Source organism: Propithecus coquereli, unplaced genomic scaffold, assembly GCF_000956105.1.
Source record: "Propithecus coquereli isolate 6110/MARCELLA unplaced genomic scaffold, Pcoq_1.0 Scaffold8, whole genome shotgun sequence".
Taxonomy (NCBI): domain Eukaryota; kingdom Metazoa; phylum Chordata; class Mammalia; order Primates; family Indriidae; genus Propithecus; species Propithecus coquereli.
The window spans coordinates 13048587-13073257 of record NW_012154173.1 but is presented as its reverse complement, the minus strand read 5'-3'; the positions used below and the strand labels follow the sequence as shown (position 1 = coordinate 13073257).

Here is a 24671-nt window from a genome sequence, read left to right as displayed (position 1 = left end):
ATAAAGCTATTTTTAATATGGGAAATATCGGTTTAGTGTTTTCTTCTTTACGATGGAAATGACTGTTGGCATGAGAAAATGGAAATGATGTATTTAATACAGACCACTTAAATATTTGAAGCATTAACCTTACATCATCGTAAAACAAGGACATTGACAAACAACCCTGCACAATTAATAAAAATTGTGTTTGCACGTTGTTGTCACTCATCAAACCAGGCACCCCTGCAATCCACGTGGAGGTTTGTGTCTTGGAAGCCAGGTGTGGATAAATCCCACGTGGCTGGGACTTTCGTAAGTGATGATATTTATTATGGAGTTTCTGATTCTGTGAGTTTTTCTGGACATGATAAACAGTCTTGGTGAAAATTTTACTGTTTCATAGTACAAAATATTGACCAATCCGATGCTAAGATATAGGAATCAGGAAAGGTACAGCTTTGTTTTAAAGTTTAACATGTCACTGAAGTAATTCAGGCTCTCTGTGGGATTTTATAATAGTAAAGTCATTCAGATTAGCGGGACATTTTCTACCTCCTGACCTTTCTCACACAGATGATTGGGGAATCAAGTAGTTGGAGTGTGTAGAATAATTTCAGTTCCTCACCATGGTTCTGTGTAGCCTCAACCTATCTCTTATTCCATCCAAGGAGCCTAGATTTTTAATTGCACCAAGACTGCAAACATGGTGGCCCTTGCCGCATTCCTGAAGGGGCTACTTCTCCCGCCTGAATCACTTGTTGACCTCTTCAGCTTCTTGTTCCACAGCTGATTGCTGTCACAGCATCCCTCAGCCTGTAGGAGCAAAGGCAGATGTCCCCAGGCCCAACCTGGAACTCTGGCGCTGGGACCACGTGTCTTGGCAGTGCTGGGACTCAGCCGTGGCCTGGACCTTCTCCCTCGTCCAGCCCCGTCAGCAGGGTGCCCTCACTGGCCAAGCAGACTGACCGCGCCACTTCAGAGCATCTGTGTCAGGCTCTCACCTCATGGGACAATTTAAAACAATAATAAACTTGGACTTTTAGCTTGGGGTAGGGGGCTGTGTGTGAGGAAAGGGGAAGGACTGGTAAGCCAATCTCAACATTGTATAGAAAAGGTGGTCGATCTCTCTCCTCTTATCCCAGCTTTTGGAATCTGGATGTAGACTCCAGAGAAGAGAAGATGGACAAGGCAGGAGAAAACCTACTGTGGTGGGGTTGAGGTGAGCACAGAAGAAATCATAGCTGCAATGACAACACTCCTTGCAGGAAGTACTTTGATGGCATTATGCCATTTGGTCCTCAACGACCCTGCGAACTAGTCAGGAGCTATTATTAGCTCCATTTTACAGATGAGATGAGAGTGTAGTTCCTTCAATTTCCTTCAGATGAGAAGCATACCAAAACAGCTTAAATGGCTGGTGCAAGCTGATCTGTGGCAAAATCCAGATGTTTCACCATACATTCGAGTCCAGGACTCTGTCTTTTCTCATTCTTATCCTCTGGAGCCTCACCTTGTCAATCTAGTTAGGAGTGTTCAACCTTAAGCTTCATATCACTCCTATAAAATAAGTGTTCTAGTAACTAAAGAACCAGCACTGTTTGCATTTTAGGCACCATAGGCCTAAAGCCTAGAGAAGTAAAGAGCTTCCACTTAAAATCAAAGTGAGCCCTTCCACCTACAGGATAGAATGTTGTCCCGTCCACTGCTCTCAACAGCTGTGAATGCATAATTATGAATTTTATTGCCGGATAGTTTTTGGTAGAGTTTGCCAATGAACAATCGATGGCACAATCACCGTGGGAATAGATAGAGTGCAAAGGCAGCATTATTGACTGGCGTTAACCATTGCACAGCCATAAAAAAGAAGGTGCTTGGTGCTTTCCTTACTGGTAAACACTGACACAGCAGAGTGAAGAGGTTCTGATGCCTGCACTCCATCATCTGTCTCTACCCAGAGAATCCACAGAGATCAGAGGTGACAGTCAACACCAGCTGTTGGAGACAGAGCTCCTGAGAGCATTCCAGCCCTTAAGAGGGCACGAGGCAGGCATTAGTGTCTGTCAGTATCTCCCCTGAGAGGTCAGATGAAGCAAAAGATGAGACTGCAGAAAGTGAGTCCTAGCTTGACTGCAAGCAGACATCATTTCTGTTTCTGTCTTGAAAATGTCAATGTCACAGCCAGGACACAGCCTAAAAGGAGCTCAAGACCATGGTCTCCGGGGCCTTGCATTTGCCTCTGTGCTCTGCCCCTGAGGGTCTGTGTAGCCCTAGGCACATGGTTTAACCCTTCTGCACCTCGGGCTCATCATCTATAATACAGGAATAATAGCTAATAGCACCCATCGCAAAGGGTTATTGTCAGGATTAAATGAGTCGAAGCACGAGAAGTACTTAGAAGAGAACCTGGCCCAGAGTAAATCAATGTTTCCTTTTCCTGTCCGTGATATATCTTACAGCCTTGGCAGTGGTCTAAGCCACTTAGATCACTCAAAAAAAGGCACCCACTAAAGTCTCTTCCAGCTGTAGGCTTCCCTGATTCCATGCCCCACCTAGAATACTTCTCCAGGCACGGCTCACCAGCAGGCAGCTTCAGTTTCACCTGGGGCTTGTTAGAAATGCAAATTCCAGGACCCATCACAGACATTCTAAACCAGTATCTCTGGGTGGGGCCAGGATTCTGTGGCTTAGCATGCTCTTTGGGTGATTTCTAAAGTTGGATAAGCATCATCTCAGAATCTTCCTTACTGAGAAACTTCGAGCCAGATGCCCACTTTCAAGAACCCCAGTGGTGGAGCTGTGCTGTGAATGGTACCTGGGGAGTTCACAGGTCATCTTAGCTCCCTTCGACGTGTGGACTGGCTGGAAACCAGGCATTTGGAGGGATTGTTCAGGACCTCTACACAATCAGCTCGGTTAATTCAGAAAAGGGTGACACTGAGAGTGAGAGGAGAGTCCTGGCTGGGGCAATTCCAGCAATGATGAATTGGGCTAAGTTTTAGCCCCAGTTTTTATATTATTTTGACTTTAAATCAGAGTTGCACCTCGATCCCGTATTTGCAGTCCAAATGAGTCAGTATGCTGGAGATCACAGCATTGTGATTCAGGACCTTGGAGGATCGCCTTCAGCTACATTTTTTTTTCATTTGAATTCAGCTAAGTCTCATAAAGGACCTCTGAGAGGTCTTTGAAATAGACTGTTGGGCAGTGAAAATCCATCAGCAGTGCTTGCTGTTTTCCCCAAATTCAAGATACTACAGTAAGTAACCACTACGGATATCTAAAGAGAGGAGTAAGTGAACAGACACGTCCGGCATCACCTCTGCCTTTCCAGTCCCGCGTCTCTGTTTATCTATTTATCTCCAGGATGTTTCCCCCGTGTGATCAACCAACACAAATATAAAATGCATCATTTCTAAAATGAACTTCTTTGATCTTCTATAGAGCATATTCCTTTTTAGTTATTACTTCACCATCAATGAAACAATTAGTTTCCAGTTTTCTTCTCACGATGAAAACTCTGGGGTGTGAGTTAACTCACAGCCTTCTGGTGTATTACGATGTCGCTTGGATCTGCTTCTTAGGGTCGCTCTGTCAGAGGCTCAGCGCAGTCCGGGTTCTTCTCCCTGCAGGACCAGATGGTTTCCACGACCTCTCAGCTTTACACTTGATGGACCAGCCGTGTGCCCTCTTCAATCCAGACACCACCACGGCAGCAGCAACGCCTCTCATAGACTACTATAAAAATGGCGTCATTCATGTCTTTGACAAAGAACCTATTCTGCTTTCAATTTGTCTACTCTGTCAGATCTGAGCATCTCCACCCAGCCTCCAAGCTCTTTGCTAACTCTGCGCCCCACATTTCATTGAGAGAATTCTCCATATTCCTTTTCATGCCAGGAAATCCATGTGCTGTTCTTGTATCTCCACTTGCTTCCTCCCACCTCCAGAGCATGGCTCATGCCGTCCTGCCCATGCCTCCAGTGGCACACTTGGGCTGATCCTCCAAGTGTAGCATTAACAAAAGAAATGGAAAATTCTCTGCCTCTGGACTTCAGGAGTAAACTCTACAGATGAGAACCTCTGTATAAAAATCCCTTGGGAATATTTGTAAAGCAACATGTACATAGTGGTAGCAGTACATAGGAGGATAGAAGGCACCTCGAGTGAAGGCTTAATAAGAGTTCTGAACAAGAGATGAGGCCAAGTGGCAGACAAGAAGGAAGAAAATGTCAGACGGGTGAAGCGTGCTATTGGAGGTTGATAGAATGTTCAGCATGAAGTGGGTGCTTACGACGTGTTACTTACTGACTACAAAAGGTTGCCTGATCCCTTGAAGACAACTAGAAGAGAAAGAGCAGTTAGAAGTGCTTCTAGGTGAAGCATATTTTAGGGAGTTCTAATAAGACCCAATTAGAAACCTTCTTCCCGTTCTCATATGTGTCATGCAGACAGTAAAAGCCAGTGTAGGAAGCTACAGGGCTAACTGTGGCTTTTTGGATTGTTGCACACTTCTATTCTGCTCTGAATGCTTGCTTGGTTTGCATTACGATTTCCTTCCTTACTGGAAAACATGGACTTTCTTCCTTTCTTTGGAAGAAGTGGGACCAGTTGGAAATCTGAGGCTCCGAGATTCAAATGCAGTGGGCTTGGCTGTAGTGCTCTGTGGTGCATTTCTTGACAAGTCCTGAAAAGACTATTGAATTCTGCCTGTGCTTTTCTGCAGTCTTTGGATGTGTTTCAGCTGCAGTGTTTGGCTGGATAGAGTAATCGAAATATGTTTTTTTCCCTTCTTTCTCAGCAATGTTATGTTACTATTTCATCCTTACAGTTAAAATGGAATATTTTATAACCATGCAAATCCTTTTGAGTGCAATAGAATCATAGCTCTTTCAAAGGTGAACAACCAATCTTTAAAAATTACAGGTAAACAGGTCAAAATATAAACTGATTATGCTGTCCTAATAAAAAAACTGGCAGACATTTGGTGAGCTTGCTAGAAGATACCAAGTTACATTGAAATCTTTATTATTAATATTAAAGATAAGCATTTTGGTGGGACTTTTACTTAGGGAAATTTTTTTTCTCTTTCATGTGCTTAAAATGCTCTATCTAGCAATCTCTGCAGTCACTAGCATTTGCACGTGGGGTGGGCTGGGGCTTTTGATTTTTTGTGTATCAGGCTTTTGTTCTCCAGGAATCTTCAAAGGGCTGCTGGCCTTTGAGCCTGCTCCATATCTAAAATTCTAGCTTTAATTACCAGATTAGCCTGCATTTTTTTTCTTTGTGATTAAGGAGAGAAGTGTGTTTATTATTCTGCAAAATGCTTGAGATGGTAGGATCCCAAATGTCTAATTTTGTTCTAGAAATGAAAGCTGATCAAATTATAGACTCTTTCAAGCCAAGAGGGAGGGAAATGAATAAATCAGGGAAACAGAGGCACTGCGTGACACCATATAAAGGGCATTCGTGTGCTGCACTTTGCTAAACAACGCTGGCATTGTGCCTTTCAGGGTCCCTGCAAGTCATGAACAAAACGCGAAAGATTATGGAACATGGGGGGGCCACCTTTACCAATGCCTTTGTGACTACCCCCATGTGCTGCCCGTCGCGGTCGTCCATGCTCACCGGGAAGTATGTGCACAATCACAACGTCTACACCAACAACGAGAACTGCTCTTCACCCTCATGGCAGGCAATGCATGAGCCTCGAACTTTTGCTGTGTATCTTAACAACACTGGCTACAGAACAGGTAAGGGATGATATCTCTAGCCCCATAACCTCCGATAATACGTCTTAGACACAGGAAAGTGCATTGTGTGATGAAATACATCAAGTCCCAGTAAGTCCCTAAATGAAGTAGTCTAGCATTTCTCTTCTCTGTCAATATCTTTCCCATCTCTTACTTTTTACTCTGAACAATGTATCCATGAGAGATCCCATGGAGAAAAATCAGAACAATTCCAGTGGACACAATATGAAAGTATTGTTCTCATCAGAGCACCCGGCAGTTGGAATCTTCCAGGATAACTTGAAATGGAAGAACTTTTCTTCCATTTACCTGCTTACCTCAACTTCCCAAATCGCCAGGGATCCTGGCACAACTTGAGGCTTTTCTTAGATGTTGGTAAATTCCTGCTTCTTGTTTCAGTGAAAAATATTTTCAAACAGCTTTAGTACCTACCCTAGGGTCTGGAACATAGTAGATGATTAAAATTATTTATTGAATTAATGAATAACTGAATGAATAAACTGATGATATACCTTATTGATTCATTTATTTATTCATTTATAATTAATATGATTTTTTATTTAATTATTATGGGTACATAATAGTTGTATATAGGGTACATGTGATGTCTTGATACTGGCATACAATGTGAATTAACCAAATCAGGGTAATTGAGGTATTCATCACCTCAGGCATTTAACATTTTTTTTTGTGTTAGGAACATTCCAATTCCACTCTTTTAGTTATTTTAAAGTATACCCTAACTTATTGTTATAGGTAGATAGTGATTATAGTCATTTTGTTGTGCTATCAAATATTGTTCATTCTACCTATCTAATTTTTGCACCCATTAACCATCCCCACTTTATCCCCCGCTCCCAGCTACCCTTCCCAGTCTCTGGTAACCATCATTCTACTTTCTGTTTCCATGAGATCAATTATTTCTAATACTTAGCTCCCACGTAGGAGTGAGAACATGTGAGATTTATCTTTCTGTGCTTGGCTTCTTTCACTTAACATAATGTTCTCCAGTTCCATCCATGTTGCTTCAAATGGCAGGATTTCATTCTTTTTTGTGGCCATATAAGATTCCACTGTGTATATGTACCACAATTTCTTTACCCATTCATCTATTGCTGGACACTTAGATTGATTCCATATCTTGGCTATTGTGAATAGTGCTGCAATAAACATGAGAGTGTAGATATCTTTTCAATACACTGAATTCCCATCCTTTGGATTTATACTCAACAGTGGGATTGCCAGATCATATGGTAGTTCTTTTTCAGGTCTTTGAGGAGCCTCCATACTGTTTTCCATAGTGGTTGCACTATAATTAATAGGATTTTAAAAGTTACTTTAGCTTAAGTCATGGTCATTTTTTTTTTTTTTTAGTCATGGTCATTTTAACGTCTCAGATGTTCACTTCTATCTTCCAGAAGAGGAAGGCATCCTAACTGCTACACCTACTATCAATGTTTAACCTACATAGGGCAAGAAGAGGTTTTGGTTAGCTGGTCTTTTGAAAATTGGGGACCTCTTTCAAGAGGGGTTGGGAACATCATGCCAGTCTTTCTGAGAAAAAAGCAAGGCTCCTTCCAGTAATGTTGCCCCCAAAGCCTTATCCTCCCAACATGTAGATGCTGGCCTTGGGTTTGCAGAGCATTTCTTTGCTGACAGAAGGGCTGCAGTGCAAAAACAGGTTTTTGTTTTTCAGCACCACCTAGACTTGGTCATAAAAACTAAAGATATTATTAAAGCTTGTTGGAAATGATTTTCAGGCCTATAAATTCTCTATTTTGAAGATTTAAAAGTAAAGGATTTCAGATAAATATTCTCTTAAATCTCTTTTAAAAACGAAATTAACCTTTCCCACTGGACTTAGGAAGCATGCGGCCATTGCTTTATTTCAGAGCACCCTGCAAGCACTTACTACTTGTTATTTATGGATAGAAATATTGATCGTGCATATGATAGGACTATCATTCACAGGCATCTCAAGATCTCTACTCACAGAAGAAGCTCATCCTGTGACTCTCAAGGGTGTTTGCTTATGTTTAGGAAAAAAACTAGGTTACAGAGAGGTTAGAAGTGCCTTATCCTGAGTGTGTTTTCTCACATTAGTGATTTAAATTTATAGCACCTTTCATCTGAGGACTCTAAAGCAATTTGCAAATCCATCAAACATCCCTGTAGAGTTCATAGATGGCAAATGCACTTGGCTCTGTTTCATAAAGGTAGGGATTTCAGATATCATTTGACCAGCTCAGAAACAGAATCAGAAACAGTTCCCTAGTGCCTGGTTCCTGATTTTAACCACCAAATTGTGTTTTGCTCATGGGAAGTGTGTGGAATCAGTGCCTTTCAACTGTCAGGCTCCCTATAATTTAACCCCAGCAGCAGATATGGAGAGGAAGGGTTGGGGCACTCACATGTCCAGAGTAATACAAATGGTATAGTCATAAGAAATAGAGATACAGGGTGAGACAGAGCCCACCCCGGAGTTAGAGCAGTCAACTAAAGTTTCCTAATTTGCTTCAGGACTAAATCAGGAAAGATAAAAAAAAGAAGGGAATTGCTTTTTGTTGTCGTCTCCCCTAATTCTTATGTCAACCTTGAAAGAAAGGATTCACCCTTGTTACCACTGAAGAAGCCGAGACTTGGGAGGGCTGTGAAATGTCGCAAGCTAGTCAGTGGTGGAACCAACTCAGCACATCTGACTCCAGTCTTTCCTCTTTCCACATGCTATTTACTGACATGTGGTTCTATCCTGCCTCGGTCCAAAATGCCTTAGAGAGATACCTACAACACAGAACAGTAAGGACCCTGGCAAAGAGAAGCAAAGCATAAAAGTAGTGAAAGTCAAGGCAAAGATTGGCGTACAGCCTGCTCACTGTGGAGTTGCAAGGAAAGGTTGCTACTTTGGAAGTAAGCATCTGGATGAGAAAAGCAAGAATGGAACACCACCCATTGTACAGTTCACTGGGTCACCAGGATAAAAACAAATCCAGTGCCGCTAAGATGCCTAGTGTGTTCTGTTACTTCTCTCAATGATGCTATGCTGCATCCACCCTAAGGTGGATTAAAGGAGCTTGACTGAAATTCAAAGATAAGTTAGTTCAATTTCCTTATTTCTAGAGGAGTAAACTTATACCCACCAGATTAGGGTGACTGCTGAAGTCACAGACCTGACATTCTAATGGGAAGAGCAGGCACCAGGACCTTGGTCCTCAGGGCTCTGTGCAGTGTTTTGCCTTTACCTGAAGAGTGAGGTCTACAGTGAAATGAGACCTCATGCCACAAGGCTTACCTGGTAAGCCTTAAGTCAGGTGTCTTCTCCTGGAAACCATGTCTGATTCTAAAGCAAACCTTCTTCCCAGGGGTTTAGACACTTAGGTAATAACGGAATTTATAGAGAGTCATCCTCCCAAATAAAAGGAATTCTTTGAGAGAAATAAAGATTTTCCCAAATGCTTAGGAATAGAAAAAGGACAATATGCCCTCAGGAGAATAAATTTTGATTTGCCTATTAGTAAATCAGAAAGATTAAAAATTGGAAGATTAAAATAGCAGTGATAGCTATATAATTTAAACTTATCTTTGATGGGAAAACATTGAAGTACTTCAGACAATTAGATAGAAAGATGTCTTTGTGGCAGTAGTTGCTGTTCCTAGTGTGGACAATGACCCATTTGAAAATAGACAAATAAGCACATGAGTGACAGGCATCTTAAGAAATTAAGAGAATTGGTGAGTAGGTATTAAACTAATGTAATTATTTATAAGACACTAAGCTAGTGGGGAAAAGCTAGTAAGGAAAAAGCTGATGTATAATATTTTGTTGTTTCCCTAATAATCAATTTATTATTTGGAACGTTTAGTTGCAAACCTAAGAAAAATAATGAAGAAAACAGAAATACGTATTACATGTAAATATCCATCTAGAAAAAAAGCACAAAGCAGCAGTAAGTTTTACGAAGAACAACTCAAAGAAGACAAATTACTAGGAGGCTTACTTTGGGAGGTGTCCAGCATCCACGGATTTAAATGAATTGAATTGATCCAATATTATATTTACCGTTGTATGACATGATTTTTCTTTTACAGAACTGAGGCATATTTTTGGACCAGCTAAAGTCTAAATTTTTCTAACTTTACTCATGGAAAATATGAGTCTACAAGAGCTTAAATGTTCAAGAAGGGGAAAATACAGTAACATGTCTGCTGCACTTTATGTTCTGACAAGTGAAGTGGGAATGATATTGGGTTATCTATCATAAAAATGAATATCCTGCCTGAAATCTGCTCCAAAGAACAAATTAGTTTAAATTTCTTACGAGGGTATAGACATTAATATATAACTTGGCATAAGTTTTAAGGTAGAAATTATTATCCACAGTTGAGAGGTAGCATCAGGTATTGGAAAAAACCCTGAACTTGGACTGAGGAGAGCTGGAGTCACATCCTACTCTGCCCTTGATTTGTTTCGCGGACTGGGACAGGCCAGTTTTCCAACCTACATAATGCAGAGTGGCCTAGAATGCTGCCTAACTTTTCTTTCTTGTCCAAAATTACTGTGCATTGTAACTTTATTATACTCATGCTAATTATTATATTGATTCATTTAAAAATTGCAGTATATAAATTACAGTTGTAACACAAGGTACATAAAATCACATATGGATTAAATTTTAGTCACCAATTCTACTTCGTATCACTGAGGTGGAAGGAGCAATATTTAATACAGATCTACAATAAATCTTTTTGTAAAGAACTCTTTTGTAATAAATCAATTTAGACAAATTTACTTATTTTTTAATTTCGTGTCATTTTCCATTACAAAATTTGTGTTATTTATAACAAGTATTTTTATTCTCTAATATGGGATGTTTTTAAATGTAGAGCTCACAAAGTAAGATAAATCAATCTTATTTTTATGGAGTATGGTATTATAGATTCTTGATAAGTACATAAACATGAGATAGAGCATACATTTATTGAACCACAGTGTTCTTGGAACTATACTGGACACTGGGATAGGAAGAAATATAAAGTAAAATTCCTGTCTTCACTAGACTTACACTCTAGTTGGGGAAAACAGACTCCTGTATACAAACTAACATAAATTATAATTTTAACTTGATTCAAAATTATGTGTATATATAGTTACTACCATGAAAATCTGCCACCCCAAGTCTATCAAGTACATGAAGTAAAATCTCAATTAATATATCACTGGATAATGTTAAATAAAATTTGACTTCACCTTAGCATCATATCTTTTGTATAGTCGCTATTGCTGACTTAAAAATAAATGCCTTTGCTTCAGATAGTTCCAGGAAATTTTTCTAAGGATTATGTAACAGGTGGTCCTAGACAGAAGTAACATGGCCTACAGCCAACAATAATTATAATCAGGGCTTTCTGATCTTTCTCTCTGTCACCCAACCCCCACCACCTTCTTAGACAGCTGCGAAGGGAAGTGTTTCATGCTATCCAAAAGAAGCGATTGTTTTGGAGGTTTTTTTAGTTGCCTTGGGGTTGTTTTCTTCGGGGGGGCGGGTTGTGTTGAATCGCCAATGCCAAAGGAAAGAAAACCTTCAAACTACGCCTAACCTATACACAGACATAATGGCAGTAGAGGCAAGAAAATGGAATTCGCCGTAGGGAGGGAGAGAGAGATTTAATACATCTGGAGGAAAATAATTAGAAGCCTAGGTAATCAATTGCAGAGCGCTGCCAGGAAGCATAATGTTGAAAGAGGCCAGGGGTGATTACAAATGAGTCTCAATGTCATGAGGCAACAAAAAAGGCCAGAGTAACTTGAGCCGACAACGCTGGGTGCTGCATTATGACGCACGAGGTCCCGGCCTGTCTTGGAACAAGTGTGATGGGTGAGGACACATCTGGAATACCGAGAGCATTCTTTACACTCCATTAACACAAGACACCGAAAACCTGGAGGGAGTTCTGAGGCAAAAAACAAGGACTATTAAGGGACTCGAAGGACTAGTTTACAAGGGAAGGGTTAAGGCAGAGGGTAATAGCCATGGCAATGGGTAGAAAACAGTGCGAAATAACCTAAGAAGTACAACAATTAGGGAAGGACAGGAATGACTGGACATGGAGAAGGAAAAAAAAACAACCTAAAAGGAGCAGAAAAAAAATTAAAACTTATTAAGCAGGAAAATGTGAGCCAAATGGAGGAGAATTTGTTGCCACAAAATAAGTCACTGGGGAAGAAAGTATGTAACCTCCCAAGAGATGTGTTCGAGGGCACAAGTGAGGAACTCTACAGAGTAAGATTTCCTTACACTGCTAATGGTAAATGACTTAAAATCCAAGGACAAAGTCAGAAGGATAATGAAAATGGTGATGCTAATAACGATACTAGTAGCAGCAGCACTAAATAAGCCCTTGTTATGTGCCAGGCTCTGTTTTAAGCACTTTACGTGTGTATTAACTCCTCGCAACAGTCCTGCCACCATAGTCATCATCACGTCAGGGCTTTACGGAGGGAATTGGAGGAGGGAGAGTGTAAGTAGTTTGCCTGTGAACAGACAACTAGCAAGTAACCGAGCCAGGATTTGAACCCAGGCAGGCTGGCACCAGGGTTTATATCCTATACCACCATGCTCTTTTATCTCTTTGAAAATGAAAGGAGAGAAAAGTGGGATAAATCCCCGAAATGAAGAGGAAGCCAGAGGAAAGTGCTGGGCTCGAGGTTGTTAAGTGCAAGCCTCCTGGAAACAGTCCCCTCCGAGGAAACATTGGTGGGGTGTGGCCTTGGTCTGCTGCCCGTGGCTTGAAGTCATGTTGCATTTTGTCGGAAAAGGAAAATCATCCTGTAATTCTATGTAGAAAGGTCAGTTATTCTCTAAAGACAAGAAATCCTCGTAGAAGAATTCCTACTGCATGTGGTCAGCCTGGAGGGAAATGCTGAGTCATCCGATGTGAGACCCTCTGACGCTTTGCGCTACGCTGATCAACCTGCCCAGCAGCCCTGGCAGAATCCTCAAGCCATGGGCTGACTGACCCCTTGATTGAGTCACTCATTCACAGATTCAACAAATAAACATTTATCCAACAAACATACATCGCCACATTTCTCAGACTTGAGTCTGGACCCTGTTCAAAGAAAAATCTAATAAGAAATTTCAGCTTCAGAAACTCTAAAGCTCTATGCTATGAAAATATTTGGAAGACCAAATTAGCTTTTAAAAATTACAATTCAAGTAAAAACACAAACTTTTAAAAGTCTAAAACTTGTAGAATGGCCAGAACACATTGGGTCCGTGTGCCCCAGTTCAGGAAACAAAAATTATGGAGCCCTGTACTGTGTGCAAGGATGGAGAGAGGGCTACAGAGATGAGGCAGAGGCAACATTTGCCATCACAAAGCTTCTGGTCTACGCAGGTAGAATCAGAGGACGCTTGGGGTTGCCAAGCCTGGTTACCAGGGAAGGGTAAGGATTGTGCCACTCAGAGGACACATCCAAGGAGTGGAGTAAATTTGAAAGGAAAATGGTTAATTTCATTTTGGACAATTGTGTTAAGGAGCAAATAAAACATTCAGATGGAGATACTCTACAGGTACAGATGCTCCTCAACTCACGATGGGGTCCCATCCTGATAAAATCATCATAAGTCAAAAATGTCGTTAAGACAAAAACGCATTTAATACACCTGAACTCCCAAACATCATAACTTAGCCTAGCCTACCTTAAACGTCCTCCAAACACTTACATTAGCTCACAGGTGGTCAAAATTACCTAACACAAAGTATTTTACAGTAATGTGATGAAGATTTCATATGATTTATTGAATATTGTACCGAATGCATATTGCATTTGTGCCATCAAATTGGAAGTTGAACCACCATAAGTCGGGGTCATCTGTAGTTATATATCAAAGATGAAAGCAAGCTAAATAGCTATGGCATAGGGACACCCAAAATGATGTACATTGACTAAATTTAAGATTCAAAATTGTGCGCTTGGCCGGGCGTGGTGGCTCACGCCTGTAATCCTAGCACTCTGGGAGGCCGAGGTGGGTAGATCACTCAAGGTCAGGAGTTCGAGACCAGCCTGAGCAAGAGCGAGACCCCGTCTCTACTAAAAATAGAAAGAAATTACCTGGACAACTAAAAATATATATATAGAAAAAATTAGCCGGGCATGGTGGCACATGCCTGTAGTCCCAGCTATTTGGGAGGCTGAGGCAGGAGGATCGCTTGAGCCCAGGAGTTCGAGGTTGCTGTGAGCTAGGCTGACGCCACGGCACTCTAGCCAGGGCAACAGAGCTAGATTCTGTCTCAAAAAACAAAAAAACAAAAAACAAAATTGTGTGCTTTAAGACCAATGCCAATAAAGTGCCTCAGTTCTAGAATCCGTTTTTGTTATCCCAAACCACTCTTCCAGGACCTACTTTTTGCCATAGATGTAACTGGGGACACCTATAAAACCTGCTTAATGAAGCTGGAAAGTGGATTTTGATGTGGAAAGCTTATGGCTGGCCACAGAGCATGGTCTCTCCCAAAACCAAAAGGTTACAGCCTTATAACATCAGAAAGACTAAAACATGCATACATGTGTGTGTATGTGTAGGTGCATGTGTGTATGCATACTCATATACACAGACACACACACGTACATATACCTGTGCATACTTATATAAAATAGAGTTTTCTCTAGCCATTCATTCTTGAGGGGTTACCACACATTCAGTTTTACCCAGAATAGTGCTTGTTGATACCTGCTTTCCTAGTGTAATTACAATAATTACAAATAGCACCCTCTTTCTCAAAAGTGTCCCAGCAGTACATTCATGGCTACCCTTCTGATGGTTGTAAGGTATTTGACATCAAGATCTAACCCCTTTTGTTCCTGGAATCCCAGCCTCCCTTTGTCTCTCCTTACTCCTCTCCTGTTGTCATCTTCAGCAGAGGACCAAACTGTAGTCACCTGCTCAGAAAGAACCAGTCAGCCCTGTTGCATAGGGGCCTCTCTTGGACGTGACATGCCAAAGTCACAAATGTGAAGTCCTTCCGGGGGCCTTTTTAATGAACTGTGGCATTTTTGTGACACACATACTTTTATTCTACTATAATTGTATGAAAATTAGTCATCGATGCAGTAACTCTGTGTTGACAGAATTATTATCAATAATAGACATACATGTTCATAAAATATACATAACATACATGGGCGTTTGACCGATGACATAAAATGCATGTGATATAAAAGCCCTGACCATGGTTCCCTGGTTGGAAAATTTGTGCTCTCTGGATATGTGAAAACAAAGACAAGCTTTTCAATAGTGTTTTTACAATTCACAACTCTCCAATAATAAGTTAGAAAACTTATTTTATCACAAAGACTGAACTTTCAGTTCTCCAATACTTGCCTGGTGGTAGCATTCCAAATCTCACACTGGGTAACCTCTCTGATTATTACATCACCTTAACAAAAGGGTATATTCTGGTTTTACTCCAGTAGTACCATACGAAATAAATGCACCCAGAGTGCCATGATCATCATGGTGATATTATTGAACCATAATCCATGTATTTGGGTGCTACTTATATTTATTCAAAAGAAAAATGTGTGTGTTTCACTCTGCCAAAGGATCGAAATCTTCCACTAATGTTATTTTGGCATTTACTATTACCTAAGTTAACTTTTGTTTTACCATCTCTCTTTCGAGTTGTAATTTCATATTTATGCATTTATTTATGACTAATTATTTCATATGAAAAGATAACCCTTTTTTCCCATTGCAGCCTTTTTTGGAAAATACCTCAATGAATATAATGGCAGCTACATCCCTCCTGGGTGGCGAGAATGGCTTGGATTAATCAAGAATTCTCGTTTCTATAATTACACTGTTTGTCGCAATGGCATCAAAGAAAAGCATGGATTTGATTATGCAAAGGTAATTTTCAGGCACTTTTACACTGCATCAATTTACTTTGTGCATAATGGGGAAAAGCCATTTTCAATGAGTTAAACTATCCACAAGATTGGCTTTCTATGTTCTCGCAATGTTAGCATGAGAAATTTTAAGGTAATTTTAAACTCTAGCCAAGAAAAAGACTCTCAAGGAAACTGCTTTTGTATAGTGATTTCTCCCCTCATTAGGATGAAAGGCAATCAGCCTTCAATGAAAGTATCATCAAGAAAATAATGGATCCTCTGCTCTGTCTTGTGATAATTTTTGTCCCTCACACCCCCTCCCCCCAGGACTCGTCCATGTAATCAAATGTTCATCTTGTACTGTTTTACTTTTCTTCGGGTGAAAGTATATTTTGTCTGTGGCTTCAGATTTAGGTAAGAATAAGAGCAAACAAGTACAATAATTAAAGTTTGGAAAACCACATTGCTTGGTTTTACTCTTGTCTGACCAAGCTTAGTATATGTGACAAGGACACCTGCCCCGTAGTAGCAAGAGTCCACAAAAGTCTCCAAGGCTATCAATCCTAGGATTTCCACATCAGTTCATAGACGCTGAAATGGACACGTCGCAAGGCTCTCTGACAAATGGATCCTAGATTTGAGTTAAAAATTCACAAAGGTTTTGTGATGGCTAATTTAAATTTAAAATTTTTTCAGATCATAAGCGAAGGGAAAAATATCTTTGAATGTAGCCTGCTAATTTGCTTAAAATATCCCCTTCCCTTCCAGCCATACCCATCTCTTCCTCATTTGTCTAAACGAAGCAGAGAATCTGCTCTAGCTAGTAACCTCTCCTAACAGGCTAGAACACTTGGTAGAAACCAGAAAGAGGGAAATTGATTTAATTTGGGCACATTGCTGTCTTTACGCTTGGCCTGATTTGAGCACAGGGGACTTCGTGGGAGATAAGGTGTAAGTCCTGCTCTTTCAAACCCTTCAGAAAACAACGAATGCAAATGAATTCACAAACATTGCTAATAGGCTTCCAGACTTATGAAAGTTGAGAGTTGCCAGGGACCTTGGAGGCAAATTTGAGCAACATCCTCATTTTCAAAGAGGAGGGAAAATTGTCCTGCAGTGGCTCAGCCACTCTCCCTAGGTCTCATTCCCAGCCGTAGGTACACTGGTTGCATGCAAATGATGCAGACCACATGTACTAATCGTTACTGCCATGGTTTTCTGTCTGTGGGGATGCTTTTCATGCTCCTTTTCAAGCTATTAACCTTTCTTCCCCTGTTGTCCTAAGGAGAGCAAAGTAATCAAGATTCCTCCAAACACTAAATCAGCGTAACTTGCTCATTATCACAGCTGATTAAGCGTCAAGCACAATTGTATCCAAAAAGAATATGTATCTTTTTTTTTTTTAGTGAGGAAAGGAATGAAACAGACACTTCCTTGGAAGAAGAAGGGGATAGCCATTGTCCTAACAATGACATGTGACACAGATTTCGTCCCTCTGACACTGCTTTTGCAGCTGTTCTTGTCCTTAAATCCACAACATGTGATTAGTCATGCCTGGAAGTCTTCAACATTGTGAACACTGCCTGGCACTTTCTGAATAAAGTTTATACTGGAACTTCCAGGCCAGTGATACACACTTAGAGGAAGCAGGTGGTTTAATTTAAGTTTTCATCTTCTCTTTCTTTTTCGTTCCGTTTCCTCCCTCCCCCTTACGGACTTGCATCACCCGCCCCCCAACCCCGACTGTGGGTTAAGTCATTTTATTAGCGTCGGGCTCTAATCCCAGCAGCTGTATTGCTTTAGTTGTGCAATTAACACAGTCTAATCTGCAGGAAACCAACCGCTCCCCATATTCAAGTGTTTCAACTAGATTTTTGATCACATGTTACAGCTTTTCCCTGGGCTCCCAGACTGGGGCCATGGCTTTGATTAGTGATTGTTGTGTAATTCCCACAGGTGAATTTTTAATTTGAAGAAAAGATCTTTTCTTGTGTTTGTACATTTGTGTGTGCCTTTGTCCACGTGTGTATGTGTGTGTGTGTGTGTTCTGCAACTGTAAATTTGAAGTGGGTGTGGGTGTTTCCTGCCCTCGAAGTAATTAAATTTTTTGCCAATGAATTACGCCAACGCAACCTGACAATGAAATATGTATCCGGTGTTTCATGCGCTCTAGCACTCGTATGGCCAGATTAATCATTATCTTGGGCAAACACGACTTTTTTCTTTCCTAATTGCTATGTTGTGCATTACTTAAAATAAAGTTTTTGCATGTTATCCATCTAGCAACCCCAGAAAATAACTGGCAGCTGATTTTGTCTCTTATTGGAGCTGTTTTGCTGTCTTGGGAGGAAGAGTCTTCCTTCCTGCTTTAGACCTTACCTCATCATTCAATGAGTTGCTTCTGAGCAAAGCAGTTATTCAAATGCGATCTGATGAATGTCACTTTTTGTAATTTTTGTTTTGTGTCAAATGTATGTTTCAGGACTACTTCACAGACTTAATCACTAACGAGAGCATTAATTACTTCAAAATGTCTAAGAGAATGTATCCCCATAGGCCCATTATGATGGTGATCAGCCACGCGGCGCCCCACGGCCCAGAGGACTCAGCCCCACAGTTTTCAAAACTGTACCCCAATGCGTCCCAACACATGTGAGTAGTAACCTCAACTGTGCGACCTGCCGAGCGCGGCCTCTCCTTCCCTCCCCACCCCTCTCTTCCCCTCTACCCTGTGTCCTTCCACGCTGCGTGTCCGGGAACACCGGCTTCCACGTGAGAGGGTAGCTAATGTGCAGAGCGTGGAACAGGCAGAGCCACTGCGCCTGAAATAAAGGGCCTCGTCTGGGTGTTTGGATTAGGAATCACATTTGCAGCATTTACAAGAAGCTATGTGGCAAGGAAGAGACGTGCTTAGGGTAAATGGGGGCAGTTTTTAACAAGAGTTCCCTTCGGTTTTCTTAAATAACACTCTCGAGTCTGATCTAATAATAATAATGATCAAATGGTATGCTTTTCATGGTAGCAGAGTGGAGACCCCCGGTCCGGTCATAGAAACGTGGATTTATTTTCCAGGCAAACACTGTGCAGCTTTGCCGCAGATGTGCACTTAGGATTGCTGCAGAAAGCAGCTTGAGTGGCTTGCCCAAGAGGCCTTCTCAGCTCACAGCTTTAACATAACCTCGTGTTTCTTTTTGAGAGGAGAGGGTGGGGAGGCACCCGGGAGAGGGCTGATGGCATGGCGGGGACGAGACACAGAGCAGAGAGCTGAAGCCTGCCGACTAGCCACGGGTGGACAAGTCTGGATGCTTTGGCAGCAAAGAACATGATTTTGTTGTTTCCTCTGTCAACACGGTTTCTTCCCAGCCATTGCAGTCAGCATGCAATCTTGTCTGTGTCTCCCAAAAGCTTGGCCATCAGAGAGGCAGGGAACAGAAAACTGATATCTGTTTCCTTTATCACTAAACCTCCAAAATTGGTTCTCAATCTATTTGTGCTTAAATACCATCTCTTTTCATCCACACTGATTGTTAGCCAAGACCCCAGACAGGAAGAACCTTACCAAAATAGATAAGTAACTACCGAAGGCTGTCTAGGTGCCAGTCATTAAATATCCCTGGACAACTTTTTTTTTTAATGTTCTTATTTTGGTACCTTATTGTAGCTAATTGAAGATGACTCCTGGTCAGTAGCATATAGATCATCTCTATCATATCAAGTGGTGTAGACTAGATAGAAGGAGGTCAGAGCTGTCTTAGGGCAGGAACCAAGGATGCATTTGAAGGCAAGGTAGGTAACCTACTGAGCATGCCCCGGAACTTAAAGGATGGAAGTGTTTTAATGCTAAAATATTGCCAACACATAAAAAAGGTTGTCCTCGCACCCAAGGAATATGGCCTGGATGAGCCATTCTGTTTTGGAGTCAACCCCCTGGGCAGATCATTTAAGCTTCTGAAGACTCTGCAACTAAATCCATGAATGAAGCCCACATGTGGCAAGTGGCTCTCCAACACAGCTCACTTACAAATTTAGTAGGCAACTGATTCAATGAAAGGAAAAAGTCTTACGAGTTTCTTCAGTACCCTGAAATCCACCTCTTCTCGTTTCTGTTGAATCAGAAATCACTTTGTGTAGCTTCCTTTGTTGCATTAGCAGAATCCCAGCCTCAGGTGACTTTCTACAACTGTAAACCTTACGAGGGAGTGTTTCACTGAGCTTGAGGAGGAGTTGACAAAATAGGGTGTTTTATGGCTCCTTGGGAGTCAGCCTGCCTTTGAAGCTTCCAGGCAAGGTCCTAAGCTTAGGGGGAAATTAGCTGTAGGTCAAGAGGTTCTGACAGCTCTGTTGCATGTATAGACAATAATTGCATGAGGAGAGGTGTCTGCAGAGTTCTCAACAATAGCTTTTAAAAAAGCATTTCTGATTCCAGCAATTGGAAATTTCATTTAGTTCCACAAATATGTATGGATTTAGTGTCCCTGTGGCACTCTTACAGCACAGCAGGGATACGAGCATGAGGAAGGCACATTCGCTAACATTTAGGGACCAAGAATCTAGGACAGGGGTTGATACACTGGGGCCCGCAGTCCATATTCAGTTTGCCACCAGTTTTTGTTAATAAAATTTTGTTGAAGCACAGCTCTGCTCATTCATTTGTGTATTGCCTCTGGCTGCTTTCACGATAGAACAGCCAAGATGAGTAGTTGGGGCAGATACTGTATGACTATCATCCTTTACAGAATACGTCTAGCCTGACCCCTGCTCTAGGGGGAAGACAGGGGGGTGTCCGAATAGCCATATCACCAGTACTACCAGAGTAGCAAGTACAGAGCAGAAATCCACAGGGCTCTGGTGTTAGGAGGGAGAAGCAATCCCAGCTTGTGGGGGAACAGGAAAGTATATGGACCAAGAGTTTCTGCAGATGATTGTGTAGAGATTAGGTAGATGATTTCAGGAAGAGAACATGGCAGGGACAAGTGGTCACTGCATAGGAAGGTGATCTCAGATGTAACCTGGAAACTGGAGAATGGGCCACAAATAAGGCTAGAAAGGATAAAGCCTAAAAGAGAAACTGTTGTAGAATATTGAGGACGTCAGCGGGTTTGTATGCAACTGCAAGCAGAGAATCACTGGAGGTCGTTAAATAGGGTGGTAACAAAATATGAGATGGCTCAGTCATTTCCACCAACAAATAGATTCAGGTATTTCTTTTTAGTTCAAATGAACCATCTATGCCCTTGTATGGAGCGATATCTACATGTGGCAGAATGGAAAGTATTCAGGCCTTGGAGGCAAACAAGCCTGGTTTCCTGTCTCCCAGGTCCTCACTAAGCCTGTGGGTGCTTTCTTTAACTTCTGGGAACCTCCATTGTCTCATCGGTAAAATGGGGACAATATTAGCACCTTGATGTGATGTCATGAATGAAGTTAAGAAAGACATCACAATTATAGTTCCCATATAGGGCCTGGGACATAGAAGCTACTTCATACGTATTAATTCTTACTGATTCTTTCTATTAAGAAGAACTGTATGAAACTGCCAATATTCCATCTTTCTTGGCCTACAAAAAAGTGCAATTTCACATGGTTCGACCTAAGGTACAGGGGAAGCAGCTAGAGAAATGACAAGTTGATGCCTGTCCATGGTGACATAACAAATCTCTCGACAAGCTAAAACTCACTTTATGATGAGCCTCTCACACCTGGCCATTCTAAAAGAACAGACAGGATAAGCACCAATCTGGGCCGCATTATCTTTTCCAGGTGCAAATGTGTGCTATGGGCAAGTGCCAGTTTGGAGAACACCCTTAGCCACAGAAAATGAAAATTTATGTGGTTGGTTGAGGGATTCAGTTTCCCTTTGCTGCTAAGCTTTGGGCTTTGGGAATGTGGAGATTCGCTGCGTCTCCTGCAGGCCTTAGGAGCCATGAATTCCTGGCATCTCTGTTGTAAAGGTCTCCCGGGCTGCTGCTGGAGGAAGGGGCTGGAAGGAGTGCGTGTGCACCCCGTGTCGCAGTGAGTTAGTGCCCAGGTTCAGAGTTCAGTCCTCAGACAAAAGGAGTGAGACAAATCGAAGACAAGCTACTGATTGTGGTACATGGAGTTACTAACTGGCCAGCCTCCTTGGCAAAAACATTAGCGACACATTCAAGCAAAGGGATGCAAGAAGTTAAGTACTTTGCAGAAATATTTGGCAGGCCCTGTGAAAACAGAGCAAGAAGCCATAGACTCTGCGGTTGCGGTGCCACGAGTAATGTGAACACTCGCCTTTGGATCTCCTTCCTTGGTGGTCGGGCATCACCCGGAGGGATCCCTTTCATCTGGCCTGGGGTTATAGCTATCTGACCCTCTCGGACTGGGGCGAATGTATCATCTTTCCGCGGGTTTGTTATTCCCAGCGAAGAGAGGAAGCCAGTTCAATACTGGCATGCTGGCTTTACAAAATGAGGGTAGAAGAATGAGAGCGGATTATCGACCACTTGTTGACAGGGGGGACTGTTTAATCAGACTGTAGCTCAACCACTCACGGCCTCTGAGAAATCCGAGGAAGCCTCTGTCGTAACAATGCACGTAATAATCCTTATAAAGCCCTTCGCTCTGGCTAAGACCTACTATAGTTTGCAGTAAATTATCTCCCCACTATCCCCATCCGGCTGCTGTATCCTCACCTCGCTTTAACATACCTGTCTCTCCTGGGCCCCAGCGAGGTGATAATATGCACCTATGGACAAAAGCCATGCCAGGAGAAGATTCTCTGTGATTCTATGGGAAGCTAAGGGACTCCCTTATCACCTGCCTATGAACTATGCCCCTGTCAAGTTAAAAAAAAGTTGCTGTTGTTGTTGTAGTTCAGCAGTTCTTTCTTCCCATACCTGGCAATGTGCGTAACTGGGTGCACGTGCATATACACGCACACGCACACAGGTCCAAGTGAAATATAAGATCTCAGTAGAACAATCTATGTCCACTAATTTGCAAGAATTGTTTTGAAAGCAGAGCTTTTGTGTAAACATAGTGTGTTCAAAGAACTATCTCTGTAAGCCACAGGACAAAGTGTTTCAAACACCTTTGTTATCTAGAGCTGGAAAAGAATGTCTTGCCTTAAAAAGAATTTGCACATTTGTACCTCTTTTCTTCCACAAATACATGAAAGGAAATGCTTTTGAAGCTGAAAAAAATTTAAATTCTCCATAAAATTTCTGATTCGGGCAGAACTAATTGTTCCCTGTTCTATTATTCCTACTTTGTTCTTCTCTGTACGGGTGGTTTACTACATATCCCATCGATCAGCGTTGGTTGTTTAGCCAGATCCCTAAAGTCCAATTGCACAACTCCAGGGGGCAGCATTCAAATAAAATATCATGCAAACGCTGCTCTGGTGGTATGCAAGGCAGCTTTGTCCCCAAGGCAAGGACAAAAGTGTTTCATCTCTTAACCTCCCGGTGCCTGGCGAACATAGCTCCTGACACCTTCCAAGCACAGTTCGTTTTTGTTTACCAAATGAATATAAACATGTTAACCTCACCAACTAGCTTACGTTAAAACATTTTAAATGCTATCAAAATATTTAAACAATAGGTTTTATGAATTAAAAGGACACCTAGAGATACTCTAATTCCACAATTTCTTAGATTAAAAAATGAAGGCCCAAAGTCTATTTTTTTAAAAACAAAGGCTCAAATGGCTTTGCCCAGGTCACATGAGTAGTTCGGGGCAAAATGGAAGCCAAAACTCAATTCTGCTGGACCCAGATGATCTATCTTTTCACTACACCGGGCTTGTTCAATTCACGTCACAGTCACAATTAATATTAGATGTGGTTTCTATATATTTGCACAATTCTAATTGGTGTTTATAGCATCATTAAAAGACTCTGTAAATTATTTTTATTATATACCTATAATCAAGAGCGTTTGGTATTATCCTGCATGTGTTCAGATGTTACCTTTCTAAAGACATTTGAACTCAGGTGGGGAATATCTCCGCAAAGTCAATTAAGTAAGTTCAATGTTAGTGAAAATTGAGACGGTGTGGCTTGGAAGATTAAGTATAGAATTTCCAACTTAATGGTTTGAGTGTGCACCTTAAATCTGTGTAACTGGCTTATTCTGGGAATTGAGGCCTATTGCGTTTCTCAGAGAATGATGGTTCTGCTACCAGTACCCTTTAAGAGTTAGATCATTAGGGTTTTTGTTATTGTTTGAGACCAAATAACAAATGAAGAAAACACATGTTCAGACACAAACCACCAGAAATATATTACTTTTCACTGGAGTGACAGCAAAGGCCATCCGCAGTAAAAATGAACTGCTACATTATTTGCAATTTCCCAAGTATGGATTTAATGTACAACATGTGCATTTCTTGAAACTATTTCTTTGCTAGTAAGAATTATGCTCCTCAAATACCCACCCAACAAAAAGAAAGGTGACATTATTGATTTTCGGAATTTTTATTCCTGTTGTGTCATGAAGCAGTAATGGAAAGAAAATCAGACTTCAGGGAGGATTGTCATGGTGGTGAAGGTTGAGCTTGCAGATGCAATGGACTAAAGTATCTGCAACCTGGTGTGCTGAGCAATAAATCCAAACAAGCAATGACTAGAGAAAACCAATAGACAGGGAAACCTTGGTGGGAAAAGTCAAAACTTTTAAATATGACTGCTGCAAATATTTCTCATAGAAGAAAAGGGAAGGAAACCACAAATTTCCCAAGTAGCCAATTGTCATAGTTTCTGATGCATAATAAACAACCTTAAAATGGTAAAAAAAAAAAAACTTTTAAATATGGGAATAGCCTATGGAGGATGACAGGTATGTTTTCTTGGGAGGATAAAGGTACAGAGTGCTAGTTCTAGGTAAAGCTCTTATTTAAGAGACAACAGAAAGTCTTACCAGGCCAGGCACATATACCTCCAACCCAGATTATTTTGTTTAAGAAAGCAAGTGAAACTCAAAAACTGGTTTGATTCTTTGCCCTCTCAATTTTAAAGCCATAGCCAGTGCTATATGCCTTGTCACTGAGGCATCCAGTGTGCCTCCAAGGGTCAG

At 41.3% G+C, this 24671-nt stretch overlaps 1 protein-coding gene across 4 annotated transcripts in view; it reads left to right on the top strand.

The window, feature by feature from the left end:
• Window positions 1-24671, top strand: part of SULF1 (sulfatase 1) — a 173670-nt gene that overhangs the window by 100098 nt on the left and 48901 nt on the right. For all 4 annotated transcript variants that reach the window (XM_012663175.1, XM_012663177.1, XM_012663176.1 and 1 more), the window contains 3 exons: window positions 5493-5732; window positions 15492-15643; window positions 18107-18276. In XM_012663175.1, the coding sequence (XP_012518629.1) occupies window positions 5493-5732; window positions 15492-15643; window positions 18107-18276 (562 nt within the window). The remainder of the gene's footprint in view (window positions 1-5492; window positions 5733-15491; window positions 15644-18106; window positions 18277-24671) is intronic.